Source organism: Anastrepha ludens, chromosome 5 (assembly GCF_028408465.1).
Source record: "Anastrepha ludens isolate Willacy chromosome 5, idAnaLude1.1, whole genome shotgun sequence".
NCBI lineage: Eukaryota > Metazoa > Arthropoda > Insecta > Diptera > Tephritidae > Anastrepha > Anastrepha ludens.
This window is the reverse complement of record NC_071501.1, coordinates 13,476,303-13,494,309: the sequence shown is the minus strand read 5'-3', so window position 1 is coordinate 13,494,309 and position 18,007 is coordinate 13,476,303. Positions and strand designations below refer to the sequence as shown.

Sequence of the window (18,007 nt, the reverse complement as noted above, 5' to 3'; positions counted from 1 at the left end):
TCCTATATACCTACGTAAATGTTTAAACAAAAATACTTAAAAATAAATTTGTGCTGATTATGCTAAGCTCCGTTATCAGTGTGATATATTTTCGTTGACCACGTTTGCTGGCCGATGGTGCCGGCGAATGTGTTGCGATCGCATATGATCGTCGTCGAGTAATGTGGCTTGAATGGAGAGACGCTTTACAACAATACATACATATGTACATACAATGTGTGTGTAATTTTAAACATACATATGCATCTGTACATACATACATACATGAAATGGAAAGATTACGTGCGTTTTTAAACAAAATTGAAAATGAAAAAAATAAGAAACAAAAAAACAAAAACAAGTTAACTGAGTCGATTTGTCAGTGGTGTCTATTAAACGCTCAACAAGCAGCCGCTATTCATTATCATACCTCCATCATCCCTTTTTATGTGGGTATACGACGACGAAGCGTAGAAGATTCAGTGTTCATTTGCCAACCGTTGGCATCGGTTCTGGTTCTCGGTGGCGCTCTAATTCGTACCTTTTATTTTATTTAACTCCGTGGCTCATTACAAACTTGTACTTTTGTTTGGCTACTTAACTGCCTACCATTTATCTACCTACTCCATTGTACCGCTGCGAGTCATAAAAATCCAAGAGTATCAAGTTTGAAGTGGTTTGAATTATTCCAACTTCCATCACATTTCTTGTAGAGTTTCTGCTTGAAACTAAGAAACGACGCGTTTTGCAGACTATACGCGTACTACAAAAAAAAAGAAAGAAGAAAAAAAAAAATTAAAAAAAAAACATTAAAAAACGTGTCATACATATGAACTGTGAAACACGTGGGTTTCTGCGAGCGACTTACTAACTCTACAGAGCGCGATCGCTGCGATCACATTTTGCCAGACAACTCAAGTAAACGCATACACATAAATACGTACATACATACACACATAGGCTACATACAAATGTGTGCTGTTATGTATACTTTGTTGAGCAAATAACAGAATTAAGTACGCGAAGTGACGTTATTGATTTGTTAAAAAATTGCACATTAGCGCCATTCATTTGTAGTTTGCTTCGTTGTTGACGCTTTAACGCAATCAATTCCAATAAAATTAAGTTCTTGTGCCAAATTTTATTAAGAAGATACTTGAAAAGTTTTTAGAAACATATAAAAAAACAAATACAAAATATAAAATATAAAACAAAAAACAAAAAAGTGTCAAAATGTCTTCAAAAACAACGCTTGTTGGTGGTAAGCAATTGTTGGTTGTCGGCAGTGGTGGCCGTGAGCACGCGATTTGCTGGAAACTGTCGCAGAGTGAGCAGGTGGTTAAAATCTATGCACTACCTGGTAGCCATGGCATTGCCCAAGTGCCGAAGTGTTCTAATCTTGTTGGCGTAAATGCGAAAGATTTTAAGGTATGTGTTTTGTTTTTGTTTTTCGCCGTCGATTTGCCTGCTTTCAAAAGCAAATGTTTGGAAATTTACAATATTTCACTAAAACTAATTAAATATTAGCTTTTACAAACACAAAAATGCGCCGACTGTGTTAACGCTGACGTTCATTTGTGGTGGGCGGTCGTATCAGCAGTCGGGCTATTTGGTTTTCACCGGCTTCAAACAGTTTTATTGGGTGAGAAAGCGTCAAACGCGAGTAGCGACATAGAATTCTGTAAATTAACGATAATGGAGGAGTGTACAAATTTATTTACATACGAGGGGTGGATATTAAATAACGCGTCTGAAGCTGTAAATTATTTTATTTAAATTTCTTGCATAAAGGGTCTTTCAAACGTGTCGTCCTCATGTTTTTTTAAGTGAAACTTCTTAGGCGTCGATGGACGAGCGAGAATGGAGAGTAAAATTTCAAGGCCATGCAACGTTTTGGGCATTTTCGTTCCACGAGAGAGAAAAAAGATGTAACATAGAGGATAAGGAGAGAGAGAGCTATACCTTATATATATCTTAGATACACTTTAGGCTATTTTTCCTGAGTTTTTCCTTGTGGTTGCTAATTTCTAGTGAGAAATAAAACTGCCTACTTTTTCGCGCTTGTTTGTTGGTGCAAACTTGTAGGAAATATATTATATTTTTGATGCCTACTTTTTGGCGTTATATTTCCTCGGTGCCTACTGTTTGGAGGCGTTTTTTGGACCGAATTTTTTTGGCGTTTTTTTTTGTGCATACTTTTTGGCGCTTATTTCCGTTTCCTGGCTAGTGCTTGTGCGTACTGGAAAGTGCTATTCATTCCGGTGTCGGATTTATTGGTATTGCCTTGCGGTAATTTGTGCCGTTGCTGCGGCCCTGGAATCGCTGCGTTCGTGCGGGTGTTAAACGCTAGGAGCAGTGCGCGTTGTTGCCACGGTTTGTGCCCGGCATTTACCTACTCCGGTCGACCCTTCTCCGTAAATTTTGCCTATTTGTATTCTCTGCAAATGTTGTGAATTTATTTCGATATATATTCTCTCTCTCTCTCATTCTCTCTCGGGTCTCTCCCTCTTCCCTTGAAAGTTTCACTTGTGTTATGTGTACTACGCTACACGCACTTTTTTGAAATAAAACATGTAAAAGTTTAGATTCTTTCGGGTTTTACTATTTCTATTCAAAATACGGCTCAATTGTTCGGAAGCTACCCAGCGGATACTTGTGAAGTTGTGAGCTACTTGGACCGTATGCAGAAGAATCGAAGAAGTGAATGCCAATCAGTGCCTTTCACCACTTGCGTGGACTTGTACATATGGAGCCATCCTCTATCCGTTGATTTTTGACAAGTTTTTTTCTGATTATGACTTTGGGTGTCTTCTTTCAGAGTAATCGGCCCTATACGATTAGCAGACGGTACATACCGTATACAGTACCACGAGCTCAGTGTTTTAATTGCGAAATGTAGCGCGGCTTATAAAGCCTCAAAGATTACGCTGGTATGGACACGTTTTAAGAATGAGCAGCAAAAGAACGACAAACAAAGTATTTGAACCCTGAAGGGTAGTACAATGGTATCTTGACTGAGGGCTTGGACTTGTCCAACCCCCCACAAATCTAATCTAAAACCCTGAAGGATCAAGAATGAGAGACCGGCCAAGGAGACGATGGTTGCAGGACGTAAAAGACGACATACGAAAGATGAAAATCTCACAACATAGAGCGAAAGTGGACTGTCGAGAAGAATGGAGGCGTATTGTAGAGGAGGCAATGGTCCACCCCGGATTGTAATGCCAAGATGATTTATTGATTGTCTTCTTCCATATAAAAAAAATGTCGACCATTCGTTATATTGCATGGGGAAAATGCTCACGAGGCAATTTTTGTGCCACTTGAGACTTACAATTTATTATGCCAACAATCAATGGGCTATAAAACTGCATAACCGAATTGTTTCTAAAAAAAGCTCTAAAGTACTCTAGTGCAGAAAAAGTTTGCGTTTAACCTGTTCTTCACTATTAGTTATTCTGAGCTGTGTTTTTTGAGTAACTTACACTTTTCGGCACTGACTACACCAACTTTATATCTGGTGCAAGTTAGTGCAGCTCACGTAAACAGCTATTTTTGGCAGCGTATCAGGCGGGAATACAAGAGGAAAACTGAACAAAACGATGTGAATTTTAAACATATGGATTTTATTTACCGAATAGAAAAGTGGATTTATTTTTGGCTATTGAAGTAGCTCGGCTTCAAAGCAACCTCCAGAATACTTTCCCGAGAATATACCGCATTTACCTTGACGCCAGGCTCGATGAAAACGATTTGAGAGCGCCCATCTGCGGTTACAGTGGCCCAAACCATTACGTTTTGGTGTGAAATAATGTGCCTTTTGATCTTGTAAGGCTTGACTTTGAGATGATCTTTCAGTATGCGGCGGATGTACGGTCAGATATTTTCAATTCTTTCGACATTTGATTGGCTCTCCGTCAGGGATTTCGCTCAAGTCGCTTCTTCACTTTTTGAACCATTTTTCATGTAGCTCAAAAGGTAAACATATTTTATATGTATGATTTTATTCATAATAAAGTTTTAATAATATCGGTGAAAATCAATTATTTGTTTTGAAATATATAGATTTCAAACATTTTCGCAAGATAATGGAAAATATCCCAATTTACTCTAAAATGAATTTGTAACTCCTTGTCTGTGGATGTGGATTATTATTTCCTTGAAACAATGTCTTGGTTCTTTTTTTTCTACTACAAAAATTTGCATATTATCTCGTCTTCTAAGGATGAATCACTTGAATCATCAGTGACCAGCGACTCTTATTAGAGTCTTCAACTTCTTCAAATAAATCCCTTCGGCTCATTTTACTTGCCTGCACCAATTTTTCGCATGCTTTGTTTACCATAAATCAGTTGATATCCACTAAATCGCGCTGTTTTCGTTTATTGCTCTGCTGTTTTATTAACAGTTAGATACCCTATCCGGCACTGCTCTACACTTTTAGTGTACTCATCGAGCGCAAGGAGTATCAATCGATGATTTTTGAGTTCGAAGCTTTCGATTCCCTTGTCGTGTTAATCATCGAGTTTAACGAAGTGCGCCAGTCGTTTCTTTCTCGTACTAACCGGCGCCAGTTGGACACACCAAGTGAAGTCAAGTCTTTCTCCACCTGATCCTTCCTCTTCCTCTGCTACCACCAGCTGGTGCCGCATCGAATACTTTCAGAGCCGGAGCGTTTGTATCCATTCGGACGACATGACCCAGCCAACGTAGCCGCTGGATCTTTATTCGCTGCGCTATGTCTATGTCGTCGTTAAGCTTGGTAATTACTAACAAACATTTCTAAATCAACTCAGCTGATATGCCTTCTTTTACCCGTTTTTGCTAGTCATGGCAAATTTTCCATTCGCTTGTGTTTTTGCTTTTTCTTCTTTTTGGAGTGATGGCAAATTTTGTTATCGAATGCAACAAAAGCATTTGCGTGTTGCTGATTAGTAGAAACTGGTGTTTTCGGTTACCTGGAAAACTTTTAAGTCTATCGCTTATGACCCTAAATTTTCCCCCATAAATTATAAGTTTCTGCAGCAGTTTCCCCAGTTTTTTAAATTTAATAAAATTTTTTTTATTTCATTATTAATTTTCCCTCAAAACAAAAGAGAGTCAAACATCAAAACATTAATAGCCATACCTTGTATAAGCGAACAAATACAAAAGATGTTTCTGAAATGTGAGTAAATATGTTTTAGTTGATCTGGGATACAGTTATAAATCTCTGAGTCGATTTCTAGCATACAAAGTTTTAATGGAAATCATCTGCCGTTCGAAATCAACTTGAAATTTTGGGCTCCACCAAATTAAATCTCACAGCAGAAATTGGAGGGGAAACGCCTAAAACGCCCGAAATATCCTATAAAGAAAATGTATACTGATGTAACGACATTTCTAGATAAAGTATACATTTTTATTTTAGATGTTGTAAGAAAAGAGTGGATACTACTGACGATAGTAAATCGTTGGTATAAGCCGAGAATAAAGCCTAGCATTTATATGCAGAAGGAAAGAGCCACCAATCAAACTTATCTAATTTGAGAATTAGTATACAGGGAGAGCAATTTTTGTTTTGTATAAATACATGAAAAGTCTTGTGAAGAGATCGTTGGTATTGCGGGATCTTTATTATATATGTATATAAGATTTTGCATTTCATGCCTTTTGTTAAACTGGTAGAAAGTGAGAGGCTAAAACAGAGCGGTGTGTGAATTGATTAACCTTCAGTTGCCTGCTCATTTATTGAGGTTACTGGCACATCAGATATGGTTTGAAGGCATACATCAAATCAGGTGTGCCTGTCATAAGCCTGCTGAGAATTAAAAGATATACTGTTGATGTAACCATTGTGCACGATGCGGCCTATATACCATTTACTAATAATGTGAGCCGTGTGGTTCGTGGATTCCGCGTCTTGCTCTTATGGAGCAAAAAATGTTTTAGGCTTGGCAGCTGGGGATGAACTTTAATGCTAAATCTAGGATAATGACCTTTAAGGGTCAAGTATATCTTTTAAGTGTCCGAATAAAAATTATGTTAACATGAGTACTCTTTACCAGATTTCGCCAATGTCGTCACGACGCTTTGAAAAATATGATCTGTTTACACTAAGCAACTTACATTTACATCCTGAACTGCCACCATGTTTTTCTTTTGTTTTGTGTAGTTCGATTCCCAAAGCACGAAAATCAATAAAAAAGTCAGAAGTTCACCGAACTTTCGTCTGTTATACTTAAACTATTGATGCGAGAAAAATACTTGGAAGCATAAAGTGAAGGCTTTTATTATTACGTTTGATTGACGTATTAGTCATCATAATCACGTAAGTGTGGCTTAAAATTTGGGTATAGCATATTCGATGTCTACATAGAACTTAGAGATCAAACTACATTAGAAAAAAATGATGGCAGTTTATATTTGATTTTGTAGCCTAGTGTTCTTCTGTACAAATTTATTTCAAATTATAATTAAGGTAATTTAAAGCGACCGCTGTAGCCGAATGGGTTGGTGCGTGCCTACCATTCGCAAGTACGTAGGTTCGAATCTCCAATTTTGGTTTCGTCAATTACGTGCAGCCATTTTTGATGTCTAAGAAAATGTCGATAACTTCGAAAATGTCGATAAAATCGCAGAAGTAATCGAAGTTGATAAGCATGTTAGTGAACGTAGCATCGCCCAAGAGCTAAAGACCGACCATAAAATAGTTTTAAACCATTTACGTAAAAATTGTATGGACTTTTTTCCCTCAAACTATTATATAATTAAAATTTTTATACCGAGTTTCCCAGGCAGTTGCTATCCTCAGAATCATCGTTTTCAATATGTATACATTCATTTTCCTTGCCCAGTGTCACAGCTACATACCTATTTAAGTAACTATGATATAATATTTCAAATTTACAAATGCACCTCTAAAATCATCGCATTTGATAACCGTGCGTTTGATAACATTCAAAGAAGTCCAATGTGGCAGGCTCTCGAAGAGAGTAGTGTACCGATCAAAATTATCGAGCTAATAAACGAGCTTTATAAGGGTTCAAAGCACTGTGTGCGTTATAATATAAATGCAAGTTCAGTGAAAAATTCGCAATACCAAATGGAGTGTCACAGAGCTGTGTGCTAACGCCATTACTTTTCATCACAGTTCTAGATAAATTTTTACGAAAGACAAACAGAGATTGTCCGGAGGGAGTTCAATGGAGCCCCCATGAAAAGCTATGTGAATTGGGCTAAGCTTTACTACGCATACGTTGCAGGCCACAAAACGAAAACTTCAAACTTTGGTAAAAAATGCAGAAAAAATTGGACTTAAGGCTGAATTCAACAAAACTAAAATAATGCGCTTTAACACAGCAAACGTTAAACCTCTTACCGTTAACATTAATAACCGCGAGGTACTCACCGATGACGTAGAGACATTTTGTTACCTAGGAAGTGCCGTATCCAAAGACGGAGGAGCAGATGCAGACGCAGACTCACGCATAAACAAAGCTCGCAACGCCTACCACAAGCAACGCACAATCTGGAAATCTTCGAACATCAATCAAAAAACTAAAATTGAGATCTTCAACACAAGTATCAAACCAGTTTAGTTGTACGGATCTGATATGTAGCCTTAACCCGCAAAAAAAACCTGCGCATTATATGTAGAATATTTTGGTCGACCCAAGAGCTCTATCGCATAGTGCTGGAAACAGTCACCGACTACGTACTAGTCCCTTACCGCAGCCTCTAGAGAACACAAAGTTGAGCAAAACTCATCCCGTAGAGAACAACTGCGTTCTTTTAGTTACATATTTACACAATTCATCGGTTTGTGTGCGTAAGTGCTTGGTTGTATCTACACAATGTTGCCATTGATATTTTTGCTTATACACTTTTTCACACATCCGCGTTATCAGTTACAATTTTTCATTGTTTAATAAACCAAAGCCAAATAGTTCATTTATCTATAATTAACATTCTCCAACATTGTTTTTAAGTTATTTTAACAAAAACTAAAATTTTTCCAAGTTTATTTTGTAAATGATTTCGAAATCTACTGTTTGGCAACACTGTGTGGGGAGAGAGCAATCCTGGTAGGAATTTTCAAAAATCCTGCCACAAAATCTATGATACGGAAGGGAAGTAATTTTCCATTTACATGGGGTTCTCATTAGTTTGATCGCAACAGCTGACAGGGGACTGCGTTTACGTTGGGGACTGTTTACAGCATTACAAACTTCAGCGTGATTGCTGCGGACATAAAACGACGAAAATGGAACAGGATTGGCCATACCTTAAGAAAAGCAGAAAACGACATTACTCGAATGCCCTTTGAATGGAATCCACAAGGTACTCGAAGGACAGGTAGACCTATAGTAACTTGTCGACCTATGACCCAATAGGAGTTTACCTATTAGCACAATCAGGCTGAAATTCTAGCCATTAATGAGGTAGCTATCTGGTTAGGCAGAGAACTCTATATTTACTCCGATAGCCAAGCGGCGAATAAATCTATTGATGGGGTTGCCACTAATTCCATAATTGCTCGCAAAAGCCGGGCGTCTTTTAACATCTTAAGATTGTAGGTATACTCCTCTCAAGCTACAAACTACGTAGTACAAGTAGCATTGTCACTGCAGTCTATACGAGATGGTTTGCTCGTCTGACATGTAATGCTACAAAAAGGATTTGGCCAAAAAGGGGCATTGGTCGTTCAAAAGCGCTACTTAATCGGCCAAGGAAAAACATTTCTTTATTAGTACCCCACATGACACTAACCATTTCTTCACATGCACACTTAAACCCATTCATCTAACCAGGCCCGACGAGAGGGGGTGGGATCGGGGACTTTTTACCACGGGCCCGGAGTTCTCAGAGGGGCCCGGACTCGAGAGTAATTCCGAATTATATGAATTAGACATAATTGGAAAGCGCCCGCATTTGCAATTTTCCCCCGGGGCCCGGATATGCTCTCCACGGCCCTGCATCTAACACTCCTCTCTTTTTGGTCCCACCCTATAAAAACATCCTTCGTCCTGGGTCTACCGTTAGACGAGATAGAGGGCGACGACTGATGACTTCAAAATATTGAGCGGGGTTTTTTAAGCCTCTACAACTACAATAGCAACAGATGCCCTGGAAAGTTTCATTTATCTTGTTTTGCCCATACCTGAAGTTGATATGAAATATGAGACTAAAAAATCTTTAAACAACGAATTGCGTGAAGAAATCAAGAACAAACTACATCCCTTCATACCCTTGTAGGTTTTGAAAACAAATTAAGCTTTTATTTCATAACGGTGATGTACATATGTATATACATATATATTTAACTATGAATCAGTACGTTGATGTGTCCCTTAGTTAAAGTACGTGAAAATAGTTACTTTCGTTCTATACAGGCAATGCATTTGCGCCTTAAGTGTCAAAGAGTGCTCCATTTTATGGTACTTTTAAAATAGCCTCTTCAGAAACGACGTCTTAAATCATTGAACCTACGCGTATTTCCACGTTGGGTCCGACTCTTCGTCGGCCTATTTGTTCTGCCGCTGCTGCTTGTCTTGTAGTTGAAGTTTCGCGCATTTGCCGGTGTATGTAGTGGTGGCGCGATCTCAACAGACAGCTGCGGCTGCGCTACGCCACGTTTTGCCACCTTGAACGGGTGTGTGCGTATATACTCGAGTGCACGGAAAACGTAATCGGGTGTCTTTGGTATGTGATCACCCACCGGATGATAGCCGGTTTCATCAGCGGTGTATGATAATTTGATTGGTACACCTTCGGGTGAAACATAGCTGGAGATGCCTTGTACGGACACGCCACCAGTGCCGCGCTCCATGCCGCTAATGCCATTGCCAGTCTCATATTGATAATGATAGCTGCCGTCCTTTCTCATTTGTTGATCATTTTGCAAAATCGGCACTTTTCCTTCAGCATAACTGCCGCTGATGCTATTCGGACGTTTGTAGTCGTTGCGCTTCTGCAATAAATTCGCGTCACTGGCTTTCACTTTCGTTGGTTGTTTGTGTTTTGCTATTCCTATTGGCGCACGATATTTCCCGGCGTAGTATTTATCGTTGCGTGCGTGCGTGAGCACAGTCAAAGTGGCGATAATGAAAACACACTAAGAATTAGAATTGATTGATTAAAATGGTTTGTATTTGTAAGGCACTTTGTAAAATTATTCGGTTTTTTTTAATTAATTAATTTGGTATTTTTTAAAAATAAATTTGGCTTCTTTTCTTACAAGGAGCTTCATTTTTGAGTATATCCGTATATTGCGCAAACTTCCAATGCAAAACTATAACTGCTGTGCTTAACCTGTCTACCAACGTTTTTATACCGATCATTATGAAATGGCAGTCGGATTCAAAACCATTTCAGACCAAAAGTAGTTGGTGTCTTCTTTGGAACATTAATGGCTATTGTAAATTAAATTAAAACATTCTTTTAGCTGGCTAGTTGATAGACCAGTTGTACTATTAGAAAAATCAACTGCGTGGGTTCAACGGCGCAGCTCAGACAAAGCAAAACGTATCAAAGCCAAATCTACGTATGTCTGTATGCATGTAGAGTAAGGGGTCAAAACACAGCGGATGCCTGGAAAATTACTGTTTTGTTTTAGAGCGAAATAAAATAAAAATTTCCACATAATGCAACCGTAAAATATTTTTTTTGGTGTTATAACTCAACAGCATTAACAGCCAAGCACTTCAACGGAGTAAAAAAGTATGCATCAACTTGACCGCTGGCTCGGCGATATGCTAGTGGCATTCATGTATGTGTGTGTGTGTGCAAAGCGTTTGCGCTAAAACAATGCACAACAACAAGACCATTTTTTTTGCTGATTTATGGCTGATAAGTAGTTCTGCACGGGTTTGACTAAATTCGCACATGAAAAATGCCTATTTTGGAAGTTGTCATTTTGGCAGTTATTGTTTTCTGTTCGCCGTGGCGTTGATACTTTAATTCGCATGCTTTACTAGTAGTTGTTCCTATTTTGTAATATATTGACTAAGTCAATGTCAGCTAACGTCAGTGTTTTGCTTTTCCTATATACATATCGGGTGATTTTTTAAGAGCTTTAGAACTTAAAATGATAATAAAAGAAATAATAATAATTGGCGCGCATTCTTCTGTTCGCTGTTTGGCCAAGCTTTTCCTACTTTTTGTGGAGTGTGTCTAGTTGTTGTTCATTTATTTATTTATTAAGCCAAAGCATTTTATAGATTCTTATAGGCGAAGTGGACATATTTCAAGGTTAATAGGCATTTAAAAAAGGAAATACAGTTAAACTAATTATAATAAATATTCAAAAATTTCAATAGGTGATCTTTTGAAAATGAAAAATCTATATTAATAAATTTAGAGCTTTTATTAAACTCAATTAAGGCTTCAGTAATAGGGAAATGAGAGAATTGGGGCTCTCTTGAGAACCTGTGGCCTGCTTCTGGAAAGATGGGCCTCGCGTCAACTCAGCGAGCGCTGGGCTAGTGCACAAACGTGCAAAGTCGCGAGATATTTCTGGCCACGGGTAGATTGGAGGCGCTCGAGGGAACTTCTAAGGCTAACAAAGCCGCAGCTCTCGAGTTTGGTGGGTATCCTTACCGGATATTGTCAGTTATGTGTCCATGCGGTGAGACTTGGGATTGCTTCAAGTCCGTTCTGCAGAAACTGTCTTGAGGACGAGGTGGAATCATCTCAACACCTTCTTCTCAGCTGCCCTGCTCTCGTCTGGCAAAGATTTAGACATCTGGGCTCTCACTTCTTCGCTACAACCGCGGATATAGCGGGTTTAAATATCAAACATCTGGTGAAGTTCATCAGTAGCTCGATGCGGCTAATTACGAACGTAAATCAGCCACTGTCGGCGTCGTCGTAATCCAAAGGCTCCTTCTTCCTTCCCTTCTCCTTTCTCCTTACCCCTGTATGACATCACAATGAACGAATTTTGAATATCTGCCCAAGTGGACCTCAAGCAAGGGCAGCCATTTGACCTAACCTAATCTATGGCAAGTCGCGTCTTTGTGTTGGGAGCAAGTGGGAAGTCTCATCGTTGATCAGCTGTTTAAATTTTGGAAACAAAAATTCACTCAGCATGGCTCGCAAGCGCTCGTCATTCACCGTAACAGCAGCTCCTTCATCATTTCGAAAGAAATAACCGATGATGCCGCCAGTGTTCTATGAACTTCGCGCACAGATCTACTTACTTTTTTCAAAATAAATTTCCACAATTTGGAACCGTATTTCTGGCATTAAACGGTTCACGATGATTTGCCAAACTTTACTGCAAAGAAATACCAACACAGTTTGCAATTCTTAGCTATCAAACCATAGCGATCGGTATCGTAGTTCTCATGCAACTAAAAAACACCCGATACATACATACCTATATACGCACATAATTGATCTTGTTATAATTTTGTACATATTTTTATTTCAACCCAGATAGCGTCGATAGCAGATATTGTAAGCGATCCATCGTTAATGTGATGAACTTGAGAAGATAAGCAGTTGAACACTTTTTTCATTTTCTCAAAAACAAACAATCAACTTCTTGGCCTGGTATTTGCTTTCCGCATAGCGTTGACCCTTAAGTATAATTCAGTATATAAATCATTGAGGGCACATTAGGATAGTTTTTAGAAAAAGGTATTTACATTTTATTGGTTTTGAGTTTACTGGCGACGTTCTTGGTCAACTTTTCTCGAATACCAGCCTCACCATAGCTTTAAAGATTACTTTAGTCCTCCTAATGCCCAGATATACATTGCATCAAGCGATAAATATAATACTTACAGTGACTCACAAAAGTATTTTGCATGAGAAGACAAATAAGTTCACGCTTCAATTCCTGTATATTTTTTAAATTCATTTGTTAATTATTTCGTAAGTTCTTAAACATAAACCTTATATTTACATAAACAATGTATTAAAACTTTAAAAGAAAAATATGTTCCAATGTAAACGTAAAAAAAGTAAAATAAAATAGAATTCATTGCTCACAAAAGTATTTTGCTTTTGACTAGGTGGTGTACAAATATACTAATTTCTATTAATTCAATATTTCGTATGATAACCATTATTTAAGTAAAATAAAATAGAATTCATTGCTCACAAAAGTATTTTGCTTTTGACTAGGTGGTGTACAAATATACTAATTTCTATTAATTCAATATTTCGTATGATAACCATTATTTTTGGAAACTGCTTCCAAGCGCCTTGGCATAGATTCTATTAACTTGCGACAAAAGTCAAGAGGTATTTTTTCCCATTCTTGGAGTAAAACATCTTTAAGGTCACTTTTTGACGAAATTTTGTGTTCTCGCACTCTTTCTTCGAGATAGGCCCACAGATTTTCTATGGGGTTGATATCGGGACTTTGGGGAGGTGTTGGCAAATGTTTTGTATTAAAAAGTATTCACATTTTGACATCATGAGCTGTATGCTTGGGGTCGTTGTCGTGTTGAAACAAAAAGTGGTTAGACGACATTCCCATTTTTTCTGCACTGGAATGTAAGTTGTCTTTGAGAATAGACAAATAAAGATGTTTATCCATCGTTCCATCTATAAACACCAGCTTTCCGACTCCTTGGGCCGACATACAACCCCACACCATGACGGAACCTCCACCGTGCTTAACAGTGGATTTAACATTTTTTAATCGCAGCTCTTCATTTGGCTTCCGCCATACCATACGACGTCCGTCCGGACCAAAAATGTTGTATTTGCTTTCATCACTAAATATGACGGTTTTCCAAAACTCAAAACTTTTGGTTTTATAGGTGTTGGCGAATAAAAGCCGCTTTGCTTTATTGACTTGTGAAATCAGTGGTTTTTTCCTTGCTGCACGACCGTGAATATTGTTGCTTCTGAGGGCTCTGCACACTGTCTCATCGGATACTTCAATCTAAAAGGTTGCTTTTATTTTGTCATTGATTTTTGGGGCTGATAAATGTGGGTTTTTGCGATTTTCTTTCAATATTTGGCGTTCTTCTCTCTCAGTTAGCAACTTTGGTCGACCAAAACGGGTTAAATTTTCTAAATTACCGCGTTCTTTACACCGTTTTATTACATTTTCTATCGTTTGGCGGCATCGACTAAACATATTGCAAATATATTTCGTAGATTTTCCTTCATTATGGAGATGTAAAAAAGTTTTTTTTTTCAGCTGTAGTTAGTTCTTTACCCTTTGGCATTTCCGATATGCACAGTACCACAATTACAAACGAAATGAACTCAATTACAAATAAAATTGATTATAATACGCACTTGTAGCCACAACTTCAGCGAAAACAGAAAAAGTAACTGAACTGCGTCCAGTAACGGTATCTATAAACAATAAGCAAAATACTTTTGTGAGCACACATTTTCATTGCTACGCACGTTTTTTGTTATATGCACCTAACGGTAAAATTTTTGTTCATGATGTGTAGCCCAATTGTCTTAGGACAGTGCTCAATAATGCGTGTAAGTATTAACATTTTTATTTTCGGATACTTAGTACATACAAAATCTTAAATTTGTACATACGCGCTATTATGCAAAATACTTCTGTGAGCCACTGTATATACTTTTCCTGAGGAGGTTGAAATCAAAATGTCATAAATATTATTAAAGGTGCCAACACACCAATGGTATGTGTGGTATGCTCCCACTAATACTAAAGCATTCCTCCTCCTCGGCTGATTTCCACCCTTAAACCGCGTTAGTATTTTTTCAATGTGGAGTCGCGTTTATGCCCGTTGACACAACAGGCTCCTGTGCTCAGGTTCCACTCCTGTAGGTGTATGGAAACTTTATGCCATCGATAGTATCGATTTCTCCCACTGCGTTGTGGGGGAAATGAAACATCGAAGAATGTGCAACAGTTCGATACTCACAAACTATTGTCTTGCCTTCTGTTTGATGGTGGAGTGATTGTTTGACTCAAGCGTCGGTATATGGCGTCGATTTGTCTTGTTTGTTCGAGATCACTCTCACGCAGCTAGCAAAGGTGCTTACAAAACTTAAAAAAACACAATGAAGTATTATTTGAAGTATAAGGTTCTTTTTTCCAAAACTGTTGAATTATGAGTTAGCTGAATTAGGTACTAACGTCTCCGGCGAAATATGTCCAGAAGAACTTCAGTAAAAAAATACTCTGGCTGGCTTCAAATGCCTTCTCTAGCATTGGAATAGGGAGCAGCGTGCCCTGTAAGTATCTTAGTTAGTTAGTTCGCGATTTATTGGAAGCTATTGAAATTCAAATCATGAAGTGATTTTATACAATACGTGACGGTTGCGCAGCGTTTGAGAAATATTTTTTAACTCATCACTACCCTCTGTAAAAGTCACACCAAATATGTCAAAGAAAGTCTCATGCACCTCTTAATAATAAGAATCTATTTACTCAGCTATCTTGTAATTTGTTTCTATGACTCTCTGCAGACGGCTGTCATCATTTAAACGAACTCATTTGAAGGATTTTGTGTATATTGTAATTTGGCTTTCACTATCAGCCATTGATATCGGAGATACTTAAGCCTCGCTGTTTTAATATTTACTTGTCTCACACACCTCGCCTAGAATTTCGGGACATAAAATTTATACTCTTGCTTCCACTTCAATCTGCGTAATCTTGTATTTGATTTCTCTTGGGCACAGGCCACTTGAATGCTTATATCTATGACTTAGTCGAGTGCAACTCAAGAATGACCGCCTTTGCATTCTGTACATCGCGTTGCCAACCAGAGAGTTGTTCGTCAAGTTAGTCGAGCGGAGAGATAGCGAGCAGAGAAGTGGCGAATAGAAGAGGTCTACACTTTGCTTAACCAAACTCAACATTGCAAAATTTACAGAATATATTATTATACTTTTTTAAAAAATACATTTGAAGCTGCGAAATACTTATACGAGTACTACTGAGTTCAATACTATATAATAACTTCACCACACTTTTTATAACAGCTGTTAAGGTGCAGCAGCCATTTTCATTTATTGTTAAGTGAATTTCCAATTTAAATAAAACTAAATTTTATTTGCTTAGTTTTCATTTAAAACTAATAGCAAGCTTGCAATAGAGCGCATTTCAGGATCTCGGAATAGTTGTTTTAAAATCTCGAAATACTGAAAGGTACAAATATTATCCTCAGATGCGCCAAATTATTTCGGGGTATCGGAATTGTTTTTTTTTTAAATCACAAAATTCTGAATGGCACAAATATTCCAAAGTGTTCCAAAAGTTTTCGGGATACCGGGATATTTGCTTTGAAATCCCGAAAACCTGGAACTTTACAATATTACCCTGAGTTGCTCCAAAATATTTCCGGATCTCGTATCGCGCGAAAACCTGAATAGTACAAATATCCGAAAGTGTTCCAAAAGTTTTCGGGGTCTTGGAAAATTTTTTTTTAAATCGCAACATCCGGAATGGTGGAAATATTCCAAAGTTTTCGAAAATATTTCGGGATCCCGGGCTAATTGTTTTGAAATCCTGAAATCCTGCAACTTACAAATATTATCCCGAAACGCTCCAAAATATTTCGCGATCCAGGTGTAGTTATTTTAAAATCCCGAAATCCCTAAAGTAAAAAATGCTCCAGAAGGCTTATTACTTATATATATGTAGATATATACTCATATAAGACCCATAGCATGAAATAATATGCAAATACTATTTTTTGTTCTTTTAGTTGATATTCTTCTTCAGGTGCAAAATGGATTATCAAAGCAATCTTGGGCAATTTATTTTAAAACAAACTTTTTTACATACAAAAGTGTTAAATTTATTTACTCTTTAATGCTCACATCATAAATTTCATAGTTATTGGCAGAAAACTTAGACAAACAGGGTTTTAAAACTGCTTTTTGCTACATAATCGAAAAAATAGCTAAATTAAATCTGGAAAAAGAGAAAAGAACCAAGAAAGTGTCTTCCTTATTAGCAGATCCTTATCCAAGTTAGTAGCTGTTAATTTTTATTTGATTTATTTTTATAAAGAAAAAAATGTTCGGTTTAGTTGCGTGAACTTGAAAGTTAAGCTAATAATAAAAATATAATTTATTTATAAAAGCGTGGGTTAATAATACCGACATACCTGCAATAAACCAGTCAACGAAGTTGCTCGACATGGAATATCATTTGTTTCCAAAATTGGTAGTTTGCGTATTAAACTATGTTAGCATTTGAGAATTCCTTAGTCTCGCGTCATTTTCAGCGGCTTCCAATTTATACGGCTGAACATAATTAAAAGAGGCATTAAGCAGCTATTAGTGTTTTTATTATTACGGATATCAATTTTTGTTTGTAACAATAAATTCACAAATTTACGCTGCTTTAATTTTGCTGTGACTTGTCAGAAAAAATGCTCGCCAACATTAATCAGAACTGCAAGCCGAAAATTAGCATTTTTTTGTATTATTTATGTGTGTACCTTCCTACGAGTATGTACAGTAGCGTCTAGATAATCATAATTAATAGAGGCCAGCGGAGGTTGCGATAGTTCGGTAATTTTTTTACTTGAAATTGGAAATAATTAAAATGAAGCCGTAAATTTGAGACAGATATTTTTTTTCAACTTAAGTATTTAATCAAAGCAAATAAATGTCAAAATTAAGAACTTAATTAATTATTTCTCAGGAAAGCTCAGAAAAGATGGAGCTCCATTTCTTTATGTGTTACTTCAAAAACACTTTGGCTCCAGTACAATATACGGAGGACTCAGAAAGTCCTTTAGACTCCTCGCCATTCAATTTCCAAACTCGTAGCTGTGTTTACCGGTCACTGGACGATCGGTACACATGCGGAAAAGCTATGGTTACCATTTAACTCCCATTGCAGAAGCTGTGGGGTACCTTTTAGAGAAGGAGACTGTTAAGCACATTCTTTGTAAACGTCCGGCTTGGGCGGCTAGACGATTAAGGTCACTGGGTGCTCCTTGCTTCGATAGCCTGGGGCAGTGCGCCATCCCATCAATCTTTACATCAACAGCTCTGACTGGAGGTCTCATAATGGTATCAAATGGCGCTTTAGTGCTACTTGAGGAGTGTCAGACTGGCACTTCAACCATTTCAC

At 37.6% G+C, this 18,007-nt stretch overlaps 2 protein-coding genes across 3 annotated transcripts in view; one reads left to right on the top strand and one right to left on the bottom strand.

The window, feature by feature from the left end:
* The first annotated feature begins 444 nt into the window (after nt 1–444).
* Nucleotides 445–18,007, top strand: part of LOC128865260 (trifunctional purine biosynthetic protein adenosine-3) — a 32,943-nt gene continuing 15,380 nt past the window's right edge. Inside the window, exons 1-2 of one of the 2 annotated variants that reach the window (XM_054105412.1) lie at nt 445–897; nt 1,041–1,407. In XM_054105412.1, coding sequence (XP_053961387.1) covers nt 1,213–1,407 — 195 coding nt within the window. In that variant the 5' untranslated portion in view covers nt 445–897; nt 1,041–1,212. Of the gene's footprint in view, nt 1,408–18,007 lie in introns of both variants that reach the window. The other variant, XM_054105411.1, reaches the window with a different exon arrangement.
* LOC128865261 (pupal cuticle protein) lies at nt 9,202–10,498 on the bottom strand. Its single transcript, XM_054105413.1, has 2 exons — nt 10,199–10,498; nt 9,202–10,075 (listed from the first exon to the last, which is right to left on the bottom strand). The coding sequence occupies exons 1-2, from the start codon at nt 10,208–10,210 to the stop codon at nt 9,419–9,421; spliced, it is 669 nt and encodes a 222-aa protein (XP_053961388.1). The 5' UTR covers nt 10,211–10,498; the 3' UTR covers nt 9,202–9,418.